We start from the raw sequence: 18,033 nt of genomic DNA, 5'->3' as shown, positions 1-18,033 counted from the left end.
AATAAGCCATTGTCGTTTCACCTTTAACATCGTACAAATCATCAGCCACGTTATCGATGAGATTAAATGCTGTTATTACTTTCAAATATCGCCACTTGAAATTAAGTGGTTTGATAAACTCTGACATGGTATCTTAATGCATACAGTTGTACTTCTGATAGCTTATCCGTATAATAGTTAATTTTCTGTGAGTTTCAACAGGAATCTGTGATTCTTCGGACAGCGAGTGTCAAAAATGGCTGCCAAAAGATCAAGGGTCAAGATTGTTGGAATGAAAGAGTGAGCAATCGTGTGTACCTCACAACAATAATTGCCCTTCAAACAGCACGAAGGCAATTGATGGATTCTGAACAACAAAATTCACAAGTGATGCCTGTTAATCTGTCATCGAGATATTTTACAGCTTACATTTAGAAACTCTAAACCTATTAAGTATCGTGTTGAAAGATGAATGATTACCACGTATGTCCTAATGGAGTGGGTGTTTGGTTAAATTCTACCTTCCGGCCATGTCAGCTTGATGTGTGAGGAAAGCCCAAAGTGATGTAGATCATTGACGCTAACCACTTTGATGAAACCAACAAGTATGTGTATGGTGCCAATAAAGCAGGCGAATCTGGGATGTAAACCCTTGATAATAGGTTCCTGGCACACCAAAGGGACATAACTCTGCAAAGGTAACCACAGCACCTTCACAACTGAGCCACCCTACCTCCATATCGCAATGGAACAATGCCTCACGACCTCAATATATTCCTTCCAATCTCGGGTGATCATGATTCTCCAAATTTTTTTAATTACTGGCATCCATTTTCTTTGGAGATAAGCCCAAAAACTTTGTCTTTTTAGCAACTTGGAAGATCGATTGAGGCAACAGGCACACAAACCAAGAAGCCATATTTATTTTTATTGCACTAGGATCATATGTTAGATAGATTAATCTGGCAAAAACATGACTGTGTTGAGTATAACGGTACATTTTATACTGATTAAATCAGCGTCTATTGTGATTACTTCTCAAAAGTGTATCTAGAACATCTATCTTCTTACAGCCATCTCACGACCCAAGTTTCAGATTCCGGCAAACGTCATTTTGATATACTGCATGTAGACGTATATTACCTCCCAACAAATGCACGTGTATTTAGTTTCTTACAGCCTGATGCCTGCACTCACATGTTGTACATTCAACTCGAGGACTCACATTGTGACTCTTCAACCAACACTTAGTCAAGATTGGTATATAACTGGTCTTAAAACATATTGATTACCAAGATGAGGTTCTAATGCTCAGGACATCGACAGAATGGTACAATATGATCATAGACAGAGTTCTGTCGCTTATATTTATATATACATATTTATTGATATCTTAAAAGTTAAAAATATGAGAAATGAAATCAATTTATCATATATATTGAACAAAAAAATGAAAAGATTCATGAATATTTATTTTGATATTTGAATGAAATTGTGTGCAACAAAAATATATCCCCAAATATATTCATTATCCCTAACAGTTTTTGTTCAGCATACATAATGGAAAGCTTTACTTTGATTAAAAATCAATGCTAGTTATATACCAAATGCCATCCAGTATGAAAAAAATATCTGTAACATCGGACAGAAATTGATGTACGCCAACCTCAGATCAAAATGATAGTTTCTTAAATGTCCCTATCCAGTCTGACAGAAGATTGTGTCAACAACGATTTGTCAAGGACAAATATCCTCAAATCTTTCACCAAGACCGAAGTAACAAGAAGAGACAGGCAGAAACAGTTGAATCCTTTTTTCACATCTGTTCCAATTCAAATGTTAACACATGCACCTTCAATGAAATCATTGAACTCCCATTGTGGTTAATGCAGTTGAAAACAATCAGAATGCATGACAAGGAACCTTACCCATTATCGGCCATGAAAACATAGCAGGAAGGATGTCCCACGGCGCACTCCTCGCAGGAAGTGCTGTTTCCGTTAGGACAGTGCTGCACCTTCAGGATGGCGCCCTGGAACATCAGACGCAAAATGGGGTTAAACATTGAGAAACAGGTAGCAGAGTAACAGGTTGTGGAGTTGTGGATGCGTCACAAGACAGTTCCATTGAAGAAAGGAAAATATCTTTCTTTTTTTTAGAAATTGTAACCATGGACTATCAGAAATATATTGATTTTGTTTGTTTGTTTGTTAACACCGCACTCAGCAACATTCAAGCTAAATGACGGCAGTCTGTAAATAATCGAGTCTGGACCAAACAATCCAGTGATTGTCATCATGAGCATCAATATATTTTCTTGATATTTATTAAGAAACATGGTGGACATACATGTACGTCTTACATACAAATGTTCCCTGTGTTTCCGCAAGATATATACACCACATTTAAACATTTAAAGGACAGTGCTCCATGGTATATACAGTAAACTATGTTTATAACGAACACGCTTATCACAACCTGACTGATATAAGGAACATTTCTTAGTCCCGCCCATTTGTTGTATATATGCTCATAAAGAACTACGGTTATAACCAACTAAACTTAGCGATCCCTTTGAGTTCGTTATAACCGTAGTTTACTGTATAAATATATATCAAAGTTAAACACATATTGTCATTTAAAGGCGGACAGTGCTCCCTGCTGTGTTGGCCATTTTCAGTCAAGGTTTTGATCTCCTATATTAGTGCCATGTGTCAATTATCAGACCTGAACCTGAAACACCAGTGGTTGATAGCATGAGCACAGACCCACACCCTCCGAGTACAATGCCACCAAATCAGACAGAGTTGGTCTTTCCCATTACTTCCACCTGGTCACATCAGATCACCACTACACACAATCCCCATTTTGTCACCTCTTATGACAAGCATACACTTTGCGACCTAATCTACCTTGGTATCCTACAGGGGGTATATCTAGAAAATAACATAATCTAGGCTTGTATTTTAAAAACAGCAACAGAGCTTAGATATGAACCATGTAAGAATACTATTCCCGTGAAGGAGACATATAATTATCATCCATGATCAAACACAATGATAGTGTGAGTCACCATGTTGTTAGCTACACCCTGCCTACAGTCCCCGTGTGGCGACGAGACAACAGAAAGTCCTCTCCACCGAGACCGAGACGATAATCCAAGGCTTATCTACATACAGGGGGCAGGTCATATGAACAAACCACACCTGCTGACAAATATGACGTACCTCTGCATTTAAGAAATATTTAGACAACTATCAAACAATTTGTATCAAGTGAACACTCTGTGTGTTTATACCAAAGAGACCTGATTATACATTAGGCATGGATATTTATCATGAAACCTAATAAATGGTTAAATGCTTATGTGGCTCACTACAGAAAGATGTATGTCAAATACACAGTAAAGTGAGTGAGTGAGTATGGTTTTAAGCCACTTTTAGCAATATTCCAGCAATATCACAGCGGGGGGCACCAGAAATGGGCTTAACACATTGAACACATGTGGGGACTCAAACCCGGGTCTTCGGCAAGACGAGCGAACGCTTTAACCACTAGGTACACCGCCCCGTACCACAGTAAATACCTTATGCATATTCTTTAACAACCTAATTACAAGCCAAACAACAGAAAATCACATCAATATTTTGAAGCAGACATCATTTTTCCAATATTAAAAGCTAACAATTTTGTTCCCCATCACTTCAGAAAAACAGCATGTTTAGCTGTAGACAAGAACAGAGGCTATGACAAAAATAAGCAAATAGTTAGATGACATGTAATCCCTGAGGTAGTCATTAATCAGCTCGAGTCTCCCTCGTACACTAGAGGGCCCCTCTCATACTTCCACCTATAATCAGTTACTAGGAAACAAGCATGATCAGGCACAAGGCAGTCATGTGACACACATTCAAAGCTATTTTGTCAATCTGTGTGTATAAATCAGAACTTGGATCTCGGTTGTCTATGAGAGTGGGACGGTGCATTATGACAACTGCCTAACACAGTAACTATGTTATCCTACTGAATGCCCACTTGAGGGAGACAGAGTAGGACTGTACTAGGCAAACCCGGGGGGATTTCTCTCCTCTGTGAACAATGTTTGCATTTGGGAAACAACTTCATAATGTCTCTGAGAATAAGCGCCCCCAAAGCTGTGACATTTAAAGATTTACAGATTTGTATACGATCACAAAAGGTTTTTCTCAAAAATGCAATTTCGTACAACATCAGATCAATAGATTTTAATTTGCAAATTATCTTATTAATATAGGACTAATAATATTGATTTTTACTATATGAAATTAATATTAATTATCTAAAGAGTGTATAAGTGAGCATTGTCTAATGCCAGTCAGCAATATATATATCACAGTGACTGGTAAATAATCGAGTCCGGACCTACAAACCAATATTGGATATTCTTTGGGGGGTTGGCAACTTACTTTCTATGGAACAGAATCAAGCCAGAAACTGGACAAAAACTCACCTCTGTGACTTTCTGGACTTGCACTCGATACCATCGTCCATCAGAGACACCGCGGTTCACTTGAAGCACCTTTGGAAACACAGACGTGAACTTGAAGGAAAACCTCACATTTCCATCAATGATTTCCAAGGCTACAAAACCTAGAATAGTGGGGCTGACAGTTGCTTGGCTGAGGAACAGGAGGGCATTTCTCTTGTTGGTGGCAAAGAAGAGGGTGATGTCCGTGTTATTGAGGTTAGACAAGGGAGGGAACTCCAGGAAGGAGCCCTCACTGAATCCTTTGCTTGATTTTTCACATCGGCTGCCAAAATAACCGTAGACACAGTCACAGGTGTATCCTCCTGGAACATCATTGCAGCTGCCACCATTCCAACATGGCCGACTGGTGCAGTACATGGTGCTTTCACACACATCTCCGTGGAATCCGTCCGGACAGTCGCAGCGGAAGGTACCATCCAGGTTAACACAAGACCCTCCATTAACACATGGGTCTGAAAGACATTCGTTCACATCTTGTTGACAGCTTGGTCCGTTCCACTGTGGCGTGCAGTGGCAGACGTCCTGTATACACGTGCCGCCATTGTAGCAGTAGCTCTCTCCGCAAGGACCAATCGGGGTCTCGCAGAAATCGCCAGCAAAAGACGGTGGGCATATGCAGGTTGGTTTGACTTCTGGTTTGGCAGATGTAAGAATGAGGCTTGGCGAGTTGTGGATAGAGTAGCCCGGGTGCATGACAATCTCGCTGTCACACTTGCCGCCATTTTGACACTGGTGGTTTTGACAAGCACTGTAGGAGGTGCTTCTGATGGAGATGCTGGCCGTGGATTCTATCGCCTGCTTGTTGGTCTCCAATGTCTGTTGCATGGAAGTTTTGGGGATGTGGTCACCATTTGGCTTCTGAACTGACAAGAAGACGATGAGATCAGTGCCCATCTCCTTCAAGCTGTACACTGTGAAAGAGTTTTGTGGTGAGAAGGCATTCTTCAAAGCATTCACAAACCGAGGGTATTTGTCCTCGAGGAAGGATCTTGCTGACAGATCGGCTACAAGCATTGGTACTGAGTTATCCACTGTGGCATTCTTGTACTCACTAACTGTGACTGACACATCATAGGGTTCAGATGCTGGATGACTTGGCATGCCATCAGAGCCTCGGATGCGTAGGTTGTAGGTCTTCTCATCGACTGAGCCAATCACTCGAAGATCGCAGTTCTGGTAGATGTTGAATGTGTTCGTATCCCCACTTTCGATGTTGCAGCTGTAGTTGCCGATGGCATCATCATCCAGAGGTCTGACATCCGCCACCAAGCCGATGGACGACATCCCCTGGAGAATCATCAGCTGGATGACCAGTGGCCTTGGCCTTGGAGGGTTGTCATTCACATCCCCAACAACAATCTTGAAGGTCAAGGTTGATGTCATGGTAGGTATGCCGCCGTCAGTGACCACCACTGGGAGCGTGAACTCGGGGGTCTGTTCTCGGTCCAGAGTGGCTATAGTCTCCACTCGCCCTGTCTGCGTGTAAATTTTGAACTTATCCGAGGATGATACCATCCTGTACCTATATGGAGCTTGATTTGGTGGCAGATCACGATCCTTTGTGAACTGAGGCAATGACATGACAAACTGTCCAGCATCTCGGTTCTCCTGTATGTGACCCTCTGGCATGATGGGGTCAAAGTATGGGCCGTTGTCATTCACATCTTGCAATCTTATCTTAACCACAGCTGAACCTGCAACAGTACAAAAAGAAAAAGGATAAAACAATCTGTTCTCAACATCATCAAAACAATTATTAAAATTAATTGTGAAAGGATACAAATGAAAAAAGCTACTCAAATGAAATACCAGGGTTAAACAAGCATGAAATACTCATATCCCCTTCCAATACCTCCTTTTTCAGTCGTTTCCATGGATACTCAAATTTTTTATTTTTTTTAAATCTCAAACTTTCAAAAAGCACCACTTCACCACGAGACCTATCTATATTCCATGTTTGGTTACGATATCTCTTATGGCTTTTGAGTTCTGCTCCGGAAACAAAACATCATGGACGGACAGGCAGGACCCATTTCTATATCCATCTTCCACTTCGTGGCGGGGATAATAATATATCATTTTTTAAACTAAGTTTAAATCAATGTTACCTGTTTGAGGAGGCAGCCCTGAGTCCACAGCTCCCACAGTCACATTAAACTGATCCTGAGTCTCTCTGTCCAGATAGCCTTGGCCGGTTGTCCGAATCTCTCCATTGACACGGTCAATCTTGAATCGGTTTCCATCATTACCTCTGAGAATGGTGTACACAAACTGTCTGTTCTCTGGTTTATAGTCATTGTCTGTGGCTTCAACCTTGATGACATATGTGTCCTGCAGAGAATTTTCACTGACCGTAGCCTCATATATGTTCCTGCTGAACACTGGTGGATCGTTGGCATCTTCAATGGTGACAAACACCTGGCAAGTATCTGTGTCATTACCTTGGATGCTCCCCCAGTTCTTTGCCATCACGTTCAGGATGATCTCTTGTGAGGACTCATAGTCAGGTCGCCCAGCAACATGAATAACTCCAGTCTGATGGTCAATGCGAAATCCTCTAAGGTTGCTGGAACCAATGAGGAAATAATAAACTATGCCGTCAATTCCCTTGTCTTGATCTGTTGCAAGCACCGACCCAATGGATGAGTTGATTGTGGCAGACTCACTGACTCTGAAGTTGTAGCGCGTCTTCTCAAACTGGGGGAAGTATTCGTTGACACCAACCACATGGACATGGACAGCAACAACAGTCTTCTTCATATCCGATCCTCCGTTTAATTCGCTTGGGTTGTAGGCCATGATCGTCACACTGTATGCATCTTTCACCTCATAATCCAGATTACCCTGGGATCTCAAGATTCCTGTCTCCTTCTCAATGGTGAAAATGGAGTTCCCCACAACCGAGTAGTGGATGATGGCATTGTCCCCACTGTCTGCATCCGTAGCATGAAGGGTGTAGAAGGATGTGGAAGGGGCCGAGTTCTCCGGGATGTACGCATCATAGTAGGTCTGGTTGAAGACGGGCGGGTTATCATTGACATCAGTGAGATGGAGAGTGAATGTCCTGTTGGTCTCCTGATACACAAGAGCCTTGTCTCTGGCAACGACAGTCAGCAGGTGAGTTGGATGTGTGTCAAAGTCAAGAGCCTTGGCAACAGTGAGTGCACCACTTTCTTTACCCATGCCAAAAAGACCAAGCTCGTTTCCAGTGGTGATGAGATACATGACTTGGCCATTAATGCCAGGATCGTTATCCGTTGCTGAGAAGGTTTGTATGGTCTGTCCAATGGGAGTGTCTTCGGTGATGGTTTTCTGAAAGATTTGAGTTGTGAACACAGGAGCAAAGTTGTTGACATCGGTTATCTTGAAGTGGACATCTACTGTAGTAGACTGAGGCGGTGTACCCTTGTCCTGGGCTTTCACAAACAGGAGGTAATCAGCATTCTGTCTACCCTGAAGAGAAGCTTTCACAGTGATGAAGCCAGTGTCTTGATCAATCTGGAAGAACTGGGAACCATTTCCTCCTGCAACAGCATAGAACACTTCTGCATTGATTCCATAGTCATTTTCATCCACAGCCAGGATGGTGATGACCAGGTCCCCAGTGGCTCTGTTCTCTGGCACAGCTGAGAAGTAGCTGCTCTGCACAAACTGAGGGGGATGGTTGTTGGCATCGATGACGGTGATGATCACCATGTTCTCTGACGACAGGGAGGGCGTTCCCAGATCTGACACCACAACGTCCAGGGTGTATCTGTTGACGGACAGTGGGTGGTCTGGCACATGACGGTAGTACAGTGTTTGTAAGGCAGTGATGTCTCCCGTCTCAGCATTGATCTCAAAGACATCGGAGGGGCGCTTCAGTGAGAAGATGTACTGATTATTGGGTTGCTCCAAGTCCGCATCCATTGCCCTCAATCTTCCAACCACTGCATTGGCTGCCTGTCTTTCCTGGAAGTCAAAGCTGAGAGTGTCTTCTCTGAACACAGGAGCATTGTCATTAACATCCTGGACCTTGATGAAGACCTGGGTCTCCACTTGAAAGTTGGCATCCTTGGCAATGACCCTGGGGTAGTATCTGTCCACAGTCTCCGCATCCAACAGCGCCACAGTGGAGATGTTGCCGCTGATGCTGTCGATGGCAAAGTTGAGCTTGTCCTGATCATTCTGCAGCCAAAAGGTGGACTTGGCGTTGTTGCCGATGTCCTTGTCTGATGTTGTCATCTGTACTATGAAGCAGTTGAGAGGGACATTCTCTGGCACTGACAGACTGTAGCGCCTTGTAAACTTGGGTGGGTTGTCATTTTCGTCAAGGATGTGGATTGTCACTGTAGCTGTTGTGGTCAGACTTGGGGTACCCTAAAAACAGAAATGCAGCAGTGTTGTCAGCTAAATCTTCAACAATAATCTGCATCACAAATTAAAATCTATGGGATGAAAAATGTCAGTGTTTTGAAAAATGTACAGGATAGTTTTTGTTTCAAATGAATTCAAATGGCTTGAAACGTGGAAGGAGATTTACGTGATAAGCTTACCAGTAAATCTATTTACATCACTGCAGCTGATCATAATCAAAACATTATCTCATTAAACTTAAATGTACATCCTGCTCCAACATCCATCACAATCCTCCTGCTCAGACTTGAAACCATGTTACCAAAGATATAATATGGTCTCTTTAACCATGTTACCAAAGATATAAGATGGTCTCTTTAACTTTGAAAAAAGTCACATCCACAAGATAAATGAATAAATAATATACTGCTCCACTTTTGATAGGGACATTTTATCTCTCCACTGATTCATCTCTCCACTGATTCTCTCAAAGTGTCAAGTGTATATTTAGTGAGCGAGTGAGTGAGTTGGGTTTAACACCGCTTTTAACAGTATTCCAGTTATATCACGGCGTGTCAGCTTAATGTGGGTGGAAAGCCCGAAGTGATGCAGGTTTCAGACGTTTACCACCTCGGTGAAACCCACGAGCATGGGCATGGTGCTGACAAACCTTGAAACATAATCGGACTGAACCGGGATTCGAACCCACAATCATAGGTTTCTGGTGTGCCCAAGGGACGCAACTCTGCACAGCAAATCACGGCACCTAAGACGACTGGGCCACCCATACCCCCAAGTGTATATTTAATAGAATGACAAATCTGATGATCCCTTTCCAAAGTTGGAATATTTCTGCTTCCTTACCTTGTCCTTTGCCTGTACAATGAGATGGAAGAGGTCGATGCCTTCCCTGTCCACGATGTTGTTGGTGGAGATGAGGCCAGTCTGGGCATCCACCTGGAAGGTCGTGTTGGTGTTGCCACTGTGGATGGTGTATGTGATCTGTCCATTCTCATTCGAGTCGAGGTCAGTAGCAGAAAGCTGTTTCACTGAATAACCCTTCTGGACATTCTCTGGGATGCTGGTGTTGTAAGAACTCTCTTGGAACCGAGGAGCATTGTCATTGTCGTCTTCCACACTCACCCTCATCATCTTGTACTCCGACAGCGCAGGGTTGCCCCCATCGTTTGCCTCAATCCACAGCTCAAAGCTTCTGGTTGTTTCAAAGTCAATGCTTCCTAACACAGATATGGAACCATTCAGTTGGTTGATTCCAAATCCTCGGTTGACATTGCCCCCGGCGATGTAATACAGGATCTGATTGGTCCTGGTCGTAGTGGCTGTGACTGTGGTCAGAATCTTACCAGGGAGGGAGTTTTCCTTCACAGACAGGTTTGCATCAAATGGGCTGAAGACTGGTTTAGATTCGGAGTATGACATCATGTCCACACGAACATTGACACTGTTGGAGTTAGGAAGTCCGCCCTGTGGAAAGAATAGAGAACAACATAACTATCACGGAGTCCATTTTACATGTAACTTCAAGGAATTTATTCATTTTCAATTTAACTTCTTTAAAACAGAGTGAATACAAAGATGAAGAAAGAAAACAGGAAACATATAATACTATACACAATAAAAATGTACCTCTGTGTGTACAATGTGACAATGATCCTTATATTCTGCCATCGGCATATATTTTTAATCTGCATCATGAATTTAACTGGTTCACATCACTTTGAGAATCTTAAGGAGACATTGCTGCCAACTCCCAGTGTTGGTCTAGATACTGTAATTAGTGTCACGTGTGAATCTAAGACATTATGTAAATAGTCTAAGGAATAACTCTTGAATTGAATATCCATCCGAAAATTGGATTAATCAGACAAGTAAGGTGGTGAGAGACTTGTAGGAGTAGTCAAAACTAACATGATGCCTATGCAAGAAAACACGCCTTTGAAAAGTCTCGTTTGCGATTGACTCACCTGATCTGAAGCCCTGACGACGAGGTTGTACCGTGACCCGGATTGCGAAAGTTCCTGCCCTGCCGTGATGACACCCGAATTGGCGTTGATGACAAACTTGCTGGCATCGGCACCAGAGAGGGAGTACCTGACCTGGCCATTGCTGCCGATGTCCCGATCTATGGCTGTCACTCCCAGCACAAATGCTCCTCTGGCCGTAGGACTCAGTACAACCTGGGAGTAGCTCTGCTGCTCGAATTCGGGGGAGTTGTCGTTGGCATCATCGACGTGGATCACAACCTTCGTGGTGGCCGACTGAGGTGGGATCCCCCTGTCTGAGGCAATGACGACTAGGTCATACTCATTGCGTTCTTCTCTGTCCAGCATTGCCAAGGTAACGATCTGACCGGTGTCGGGGTATATCGTGAACTTCTCACCCATGCTGTTCTCAAGGCTGTAGCTGCAAGAATACACAGAATGACTTGTAGTGGAATATCAAAACCTCAGGCCAACACAATTTCAGTTCACAATCTCAGGGCATGACAACCTCAAGTCATCAAAACCTCAGGTCATAAAAAAGCCCAGTTCATTATAACCTCAAAATCACGAAGCATTTTTACCACAAAACTGTGGAACAGGTATATACGGTGAATTCTATGGGAATCAAAACCTCAGTCCATCAGAACCACTCCAATAATGAGTTTGTACCACAGCAGCCATGAACCACTCAGCCAGTCAATGATTGTCAACATCTCACCACAAGTTGTATTTTGTTATGATTGTTTCAAGTCTGGAATATCAGCTAGTTCTAACAATGCTTTTGTAAGAGTCAGCCCAGTGACAAAAACTGACTGTTGAACTACTACTATTCAATACTACGGGTCCATATTGTTTGTTTGTCTGTTTGCTGTTTAACGCCACACTCAGCAATATTCCAGCTATATGACGGTAGTCTGTAAACAATTGGACTGGACAAGACAATCTAGTGATTGATATCATGAACATCGATCTACACAAATTGGGATACGATGACACGCATCAACCAAATCCTGTTAGTCTCCTCTTACCACAAACATAGTCGCCTGTTCAGCAAGCATGGGTTGCTGAAGACCTATTCTAACCGGATCTTCACGGGTCACGGGTCTATGTAAAGTACAATAGGCCCAGTCTCAGAAATCATAATGTATGTTAGCTACAGCGGTGAAGGCACGGCGCTGGCACTGGGAAGAGTGGCCCTGTTTCTCAAGTGTTCCTCCCTGTCTCTTGTACACTCAGTGTAAGTCACGTGTAAAGTTTAAAAGTTTTAATCCAGGGCTGACTACATTACATTGATTACATTCCGAGCATCTGGCACTGACAAAACATAAAACGGTATTCTATTTTGATCTTATTACAGAATCTTCAATAGATCAGTTTTATAAAAAAAACACAAGTAAATCCAAAACAGCCAAAAATCTTTAAAAAAACAAAAATGTTAAAAGTACTGCCGTTTGCTTTGTGAACTCAAAATGCTGTTTCATTATCCTAGAATTGGTTTACTCTGCCAATTTGTGCAGCTTCAAAGAATTCAAATTCAAGACTTTTTATCACAACTAAAATCATCTCAAAGACCGGTTTAGAAACAGAAAACATGTCTCTTTATAAAAGCAAAGCTTCAAAACTTCAGCACGATGTGAATTTTGGATAATCTAATTTTGACATGCAGATCTTAAAGAGATTCACATCAAACAACAAAGATAATAGAAACCAAGTGACAATAAGTGAGATTTATCAAACATTCACGATCTCTGTATGTTCACAAAAAGTGATAGCAGTAAAACATAAGTTTCATTCTTATCTGAAACAGTTGTCAGGCAAACAGTCCCCAGTGAAATAGTACCAAAAGAAGAAACGTGGACCCTAATGTACTGTCAGATAACACATCATTCCATGCCTTGATAAAAAAGTATATTGTGGGTTTTGTTATCATTTCCCATGCTGTTTGCGCCTTAATGTCTTGTGTGACTCATTAGCCAATTTGCAGGTAGACATTAACATACCATTTACCTGACCACTTGTTACAACTATTTTTTAGTAAATGTGATGCCTTTTAAAAAAATAATTAAACAAAATACATCAAGTCTGACATAAGCCTTCAACATTTCCATGTTTGGTCCCAGAGTAATGGATGTTCTATGCTTTTTATTTTTCAAATTTCATTTGGACAAACATTTCAGTTGAGATTCTTCTTTATCAACAAAATAACTTTTTATAAACTTTCAATCCCAGTTTTATAAAGTGTTCTTAAGAACTACAACTATCACAAATCTTTCTTAAAAGTTTAAAAGATTAAAGAGCCATAGATCAAGATCATTTGTGGAATTTTGCCCAAATGAAGTACAGGTCGGTGGTCCCAGATCACATACTTTAACTCCGGCTGATGGATCCTTCTACAGATGATAAAATAAACCATAAATAACAAACAAGCAGAGATGCATCTTTGTGTCTGTGTTTGATAAAACTGGCTGCCATCAAACACCCTACTTTCTGGACTTTCCAAACTTTTTTTCAAATCAATAACAGGCCACAGTTCATCTCACAACTGGCTGCTTTTTCATAGAACTACAAAAGCTGAGTATGGTGCCAAAGATCACGTAGTTCAAACCATGACGGCCGATCCTTAATGATGATTGAATGAACTAAAAGTGATTAAAATATCTCCATCATGGGAACACTTACACAATCTCTGCATTTTCCCCTTCGTCCTGGTCTGTGGCTCGGACGGAGAGTACGGAGGTGGGCGAGGGCAGGTTCTCCGGGACATGGCCTGTGTACTGCGTGTTGTCGAACACAGGTGGGTGGTCATTGACATCCTGTACCAACACCTTGATAGTCCCAGATCCTGTCAAACGGGGAGAACCTGCAACAAGATGGTCAGTATTAGTCATACAAAAAGTAGACCAACAGAACACATTAGTCTGATACTGCTTACCAGAACACTTATTTTTCGATAATTAAATTGATACAAAAGTACATAAATAATTTCAAACAATAACTATCTGGTACTGCTTATTTTGGCATGTATTTTCTAATATTTGTCAATCTGTTTTCTCATTTTAACAGTTTTGTTAAAAGAAAATCAACATGTTTATTTAAATATTTTCCATAATTAATTTGGGGATGTATTATGAAGAAAGTAAATCAGAAGACTAATTAATCCTAAAATTTTCTTTTTACATTCAACAATCTTCATTGGTGTCACCCTCCTTGAAACATGTAACAATGAAACTTATGCAATGAGGACCGACAGTAAGACAGATAGTCTATTCCCACCCTGACATGACAAACTTATATAAGTCGTCCGTAGTTTAAGGTCAAGTACTTCCATGTGTGTACCCTTCACACTTACTGTTCCTCACACAATGAGGTAATATCTCCTATCTATTTTATGACCAAGAGCAACACAGAGGGCAACGGCAGACTTTTGAAGACTCCGATCCGATCACACACTCATTAACATGGAACACCATCAAGACGAAAACTTACACCATTGTTCAAATACTATTTCCCTGGCCTTTAACATATCAGGACCATAAATTGGTGTGTGACAGATAAGCATGAAACTTGGTATGTTGAGGTGTGCTGCAAGGTCAGAAGTGAAAGGAAATCATCTGTTTTAGTTGTTTTTCGCACAAGAAGGTGAACGGTTATATCATTTATCATGGCCGTGTCCCTCCCAGCTCCTCCCCTAATAGTGTGGTGTCTGGGCATGATTGTCTACATATATACTTCAAAGAAACCATCTTCACGGTCTACTGGACATGTGGTGCATGGATGAAAAACAGGTTAATAAACAAAAGACTCCTCAGGGTCATGCTGAACTAAAATAGTCTGACTTTTTAAAATATGTTTTGTTCAAATTGTACATAAGTTTCAAGGAAAACATTACATTTGTTTTTTGATAATACTTTCCTGAACACTTTTTCTCAATACTAGTTGAAACACTGAAACTTCCCACACTGTTACTCTACACCAAATGTTAACCTGCACAATAGCAAAAAACAACTTACAACGTTTGCTTTTCTGAGCATATCAGAATCTTGCAAACAGAATTATTGAAAGTTTCATCACTTGTTGTTGAAATCTCCACATTGTTTTTCTGCTAAAAGTGCTAATACAATTAAAACCCTCTCTCAGACGCATAAAACACTAAATCCTATTGCCAAAACCGATACTTTTGGGGAATCCAACTACAGATTTTAACAAGATTTCTTTGCTTCAAAATTGGATTAAAACATACCATGCTGAAAGCATTGTAAGATCCTATAACCCAAACGCTCTCAGGAGAAATACGCCTCCACATGGCATAGAAATAAGCAGAGAATTTTCAAAGTTTCTAAGAATGTCTACAGCAGACCAAATGTGAGTGGAACTCTTCTGTGGGCAATAAATATTTCATTTTCTCGTCACTTCACCCATATTTCTGTCGACAACTCGTTGAGTAGCTAAAACAGTGGCCAAGGCACAAGCTCCGGGTTGCCAGTACATATGTGTGGACGGAAACACTGCCAAATGATCCACTGTGTAATTCAGGAAAACAGACTTATCGAGAAAATGATACAAAACCTTCAAACTAACTTTAAATTGCCCAAAAGACATCTGAAGTAACTTTTCAATTGTTAGAAAAATATACATGAACATGATATCACCGAAGATGCCAACAACCATTGAAATACTCTTCTTCCACAGCTGTGACATTCAGTCATGTATGAATATTATGATCTCAACAGGATCATAATATGAGTCAAATAGCAAGTGTGATATCATTTCTTGAAAAGTAACATATCAGGCATAAAAAAAACATTTATTTATCCGTGTTTTTATAAGGGGGCATCCACAAAAAAGGATCTTAAAATAATTTATTCTGAAATATGACATGAAGAATGATAAAGTTTACCAATAATATTAGTCTGTCATACAGACCCTGAAACAAATATATCCAATACAGCCCATGCAAGTCTATAATGTTTGGCAAGTCTAGAATAAAATGAAGAAAGTCTCTGGGCTCCTTTTTATTATAATTCTATCAATTTGTTATATTGTGCTTTACTCCTGCACAAGGTTCTCATTTAAGAAAAAGAACAATTCAAGCTAACTAATGATTCAATGATGATGTCATAACCCTATGATACTAATCTCAAACTAAGCCATGGACATCCTACAGGACAACCGAGCGAACTGAACTCTGACCTCTGTATGCAGTATTAAATGTGTATTAAGACACATTTCAGAGACTGATGACAGAGAACCCAGGATTTTGGTTCCCGTGGTTAGAGACCAAAGCGAACACAAAAACAGGACTTGTAGCACAAATCTCGAACTCCATTAAAGCAAAAACTCGGTGTAGATGTCATGACGTTGCTGTTAAATAAACAAGCCCCTGGGAGGCAAATCTTGTTCAAATACACCACCCTTCACTCAAACACCACAACAGTGAGCTTCAAAAGTTAATACAGTTAAAAAATGGGGTTTTATGCTATGACAGTAATCCAAATGAATGTACGAGTTTAAGGTCAGATAAATATATGGTCATGTTTAAGACCTCATAGATCGTCACTCGTACAACAAGAATTAATGTTGACTCCTCACAAAGATTTGAATTTTTTGGATGAAAACAAAAAATTGTTCGGTACCGTGATGATAAATTATTCAGACATCCCGATTCACGTCAAACATCACCTTGTTTGTCTCATATTTACTTTAAATGCTTAAGAATAACAGTAAAACGTGAAGAAAACAGAACTAAAGTAAATTAGAAACAAAACAAATGAAACAGCTGCAAATCGTTGTTGACGAAGTAACTAGATAAAAGGATTTCCATTCTTCAATGTCCCCAGTTCTTTGATTCTGTTTGTATACCTGACACTTTTTTACACTAAAATCCACAAAATGACACTATTTGAAACATTCCCCTGAAATCATGAAGCCCCTGATAACATAAAGAAAAGGAACAAAATAATGGGGCAAGGTTGAAATATTTTGTAGCCAAACTTTTGGTGCCTGTTCCCAAAAATTGAACGAGTTACAATCATGAACTGTTTATTATTCATTTGTTCCAAGAAAATGGTAATAGGACACACAAAAAAAAGACCAGAGCATGCAAAGAAATGAACTATTCGCGTAAATACATCTTGGAAACATTTAACAGTCCATTGGGTTTGATGTAATACTGGTACACCACTTCCCCCCCTCTGTTCCTCTCCCTCTCTCAGAGAAGCCGAAGCCCGACTTCATAATTGGTGCTACTGCCGCCTGCCAAACCAATATGCCACACTTGTTTTTATTGGCATCGAGAAAATTAAGCAAGTTTTTTCCTTCTCATGTCAGGAAAATGTATCAGTGATGGACTTACCAGACAACTCTGACAGGAAAGCCACAGAAATTAAAATGGCATTCACCAAGGATGGTTCAGCTTGTTATGTAAATCATCACAGAGAAATAACGAAGTTTTATAGACTTGGGTCACATGTACGACAGCATTATTTTTATTGAATGTCAGTGGTAGGCTCCCCAGAACATTGAAATTCCTTTGTCTCACATTCACTAGCGATTTGTGCCGGTGGAACATTTTAGACAGGCTATCATCATAGAGCTGGATATTATTTCCACATGAGAGGTGAGATATTTATGTTATACAGCGTCAATCCTCCATCAGCGATGCCATGTAACAGGCTTGCAGGATGGTGGCCCAATAAATGTTATGCTGACAGGACGTCAGTTTTCCCTCATACAACATTCTCATTCATGACAGTTTAATGCATATCGGTAGTTTTTCATTTATATACATATCACTTAGATTGTCACAGGAAGTGAAAGTAATGGCCCAAACTTGCTCCTATGCAATGTAGGAAATTTGAATTTCAGAGAAGACAAAAACAATCAGAAAACTATTGCTTTTGTGTTAATGAAAAAAAAATGTTTGAATCGATTTGTGTTTTAATTTGATAATTTCCCCAGAATGGCTGAATATGATTGTTGGTCTTGAGACCATCATATTACATTATTACATTAGTTTACAAAATGAAATCAAACTGGTCAAGATAACTTTTTGCTTGTTTTGTTTGTTTGTTGTTCAATGCAGCACTCGGCAATATTCCAGCTATATGATGGCGGTCTGTAAATAATCGAGTCTGGACTGCACAATCCACTGATTAATATCATGAGCATCGATCCACGCAACTTTGATAC

At 40.6% G+C, this 18,033-nt stretch overlaps 1 protein-coding gene across 1 annotated transcript in view; it reads right to left on the bottom strand.

The window, feature by feature from the left end:
- The window catches only part of LOC139451102 (protocadherin Fat 4-like), a 134,891-nt gene that overhangs the window by 5,995 nt on the left and 110,863 nt on the right, over positions 1-18,033 (bottom strand). The window contains exons 7-12 of the mRNA XM_071232900.1: positions 13,525-13,705; positions 10,828-11,266; positions 9,707-10,327; positions 6,616-8,866; positions 4,469-6,201; positions 1,908-2,011 (exon numbers count right to left, since the gene is read on the bottom strand). Of these exons, the coding sequence (XP_071089001.1) occupies positions 1,908-2,011; positions 4,469-6,201; positions 6,616-8,866; positions 9,707-10,327; positions 10,828-11,266; positions 13,525-13,705 (5,329 nt within the window). The remainder of the gene's footprint in view (positions 1-1,907; positions 2,012-4,468; positions 6,202-6,615; positions 8,867-9,706; positions 10,328-10,827; positions 11,267-13,524; positions 13,706-18,033) is intronic.

This window comes from Haliotis cracherodii, unplaced genomic scaffold, assembly GCF_022045235.1.
Source record: "Haliotis cracherodii isolate W230 unplaced genomic scaffold, xgHalCrac1.p SCAF_8, whole genome shotgun sequence".
Classification (NCBI taxonomy): Eukaryota; Metazoa; Mollusca; class Gastropoda; order Lepetellida; family Haliotidae; genus Haliotis; species Haliotis cracherodii.
The sequence above is the reverse complement of the archived record's forward strand: the minus strand, read 5'-3'. Positions and strand labels throughout refer to the sequence as shown.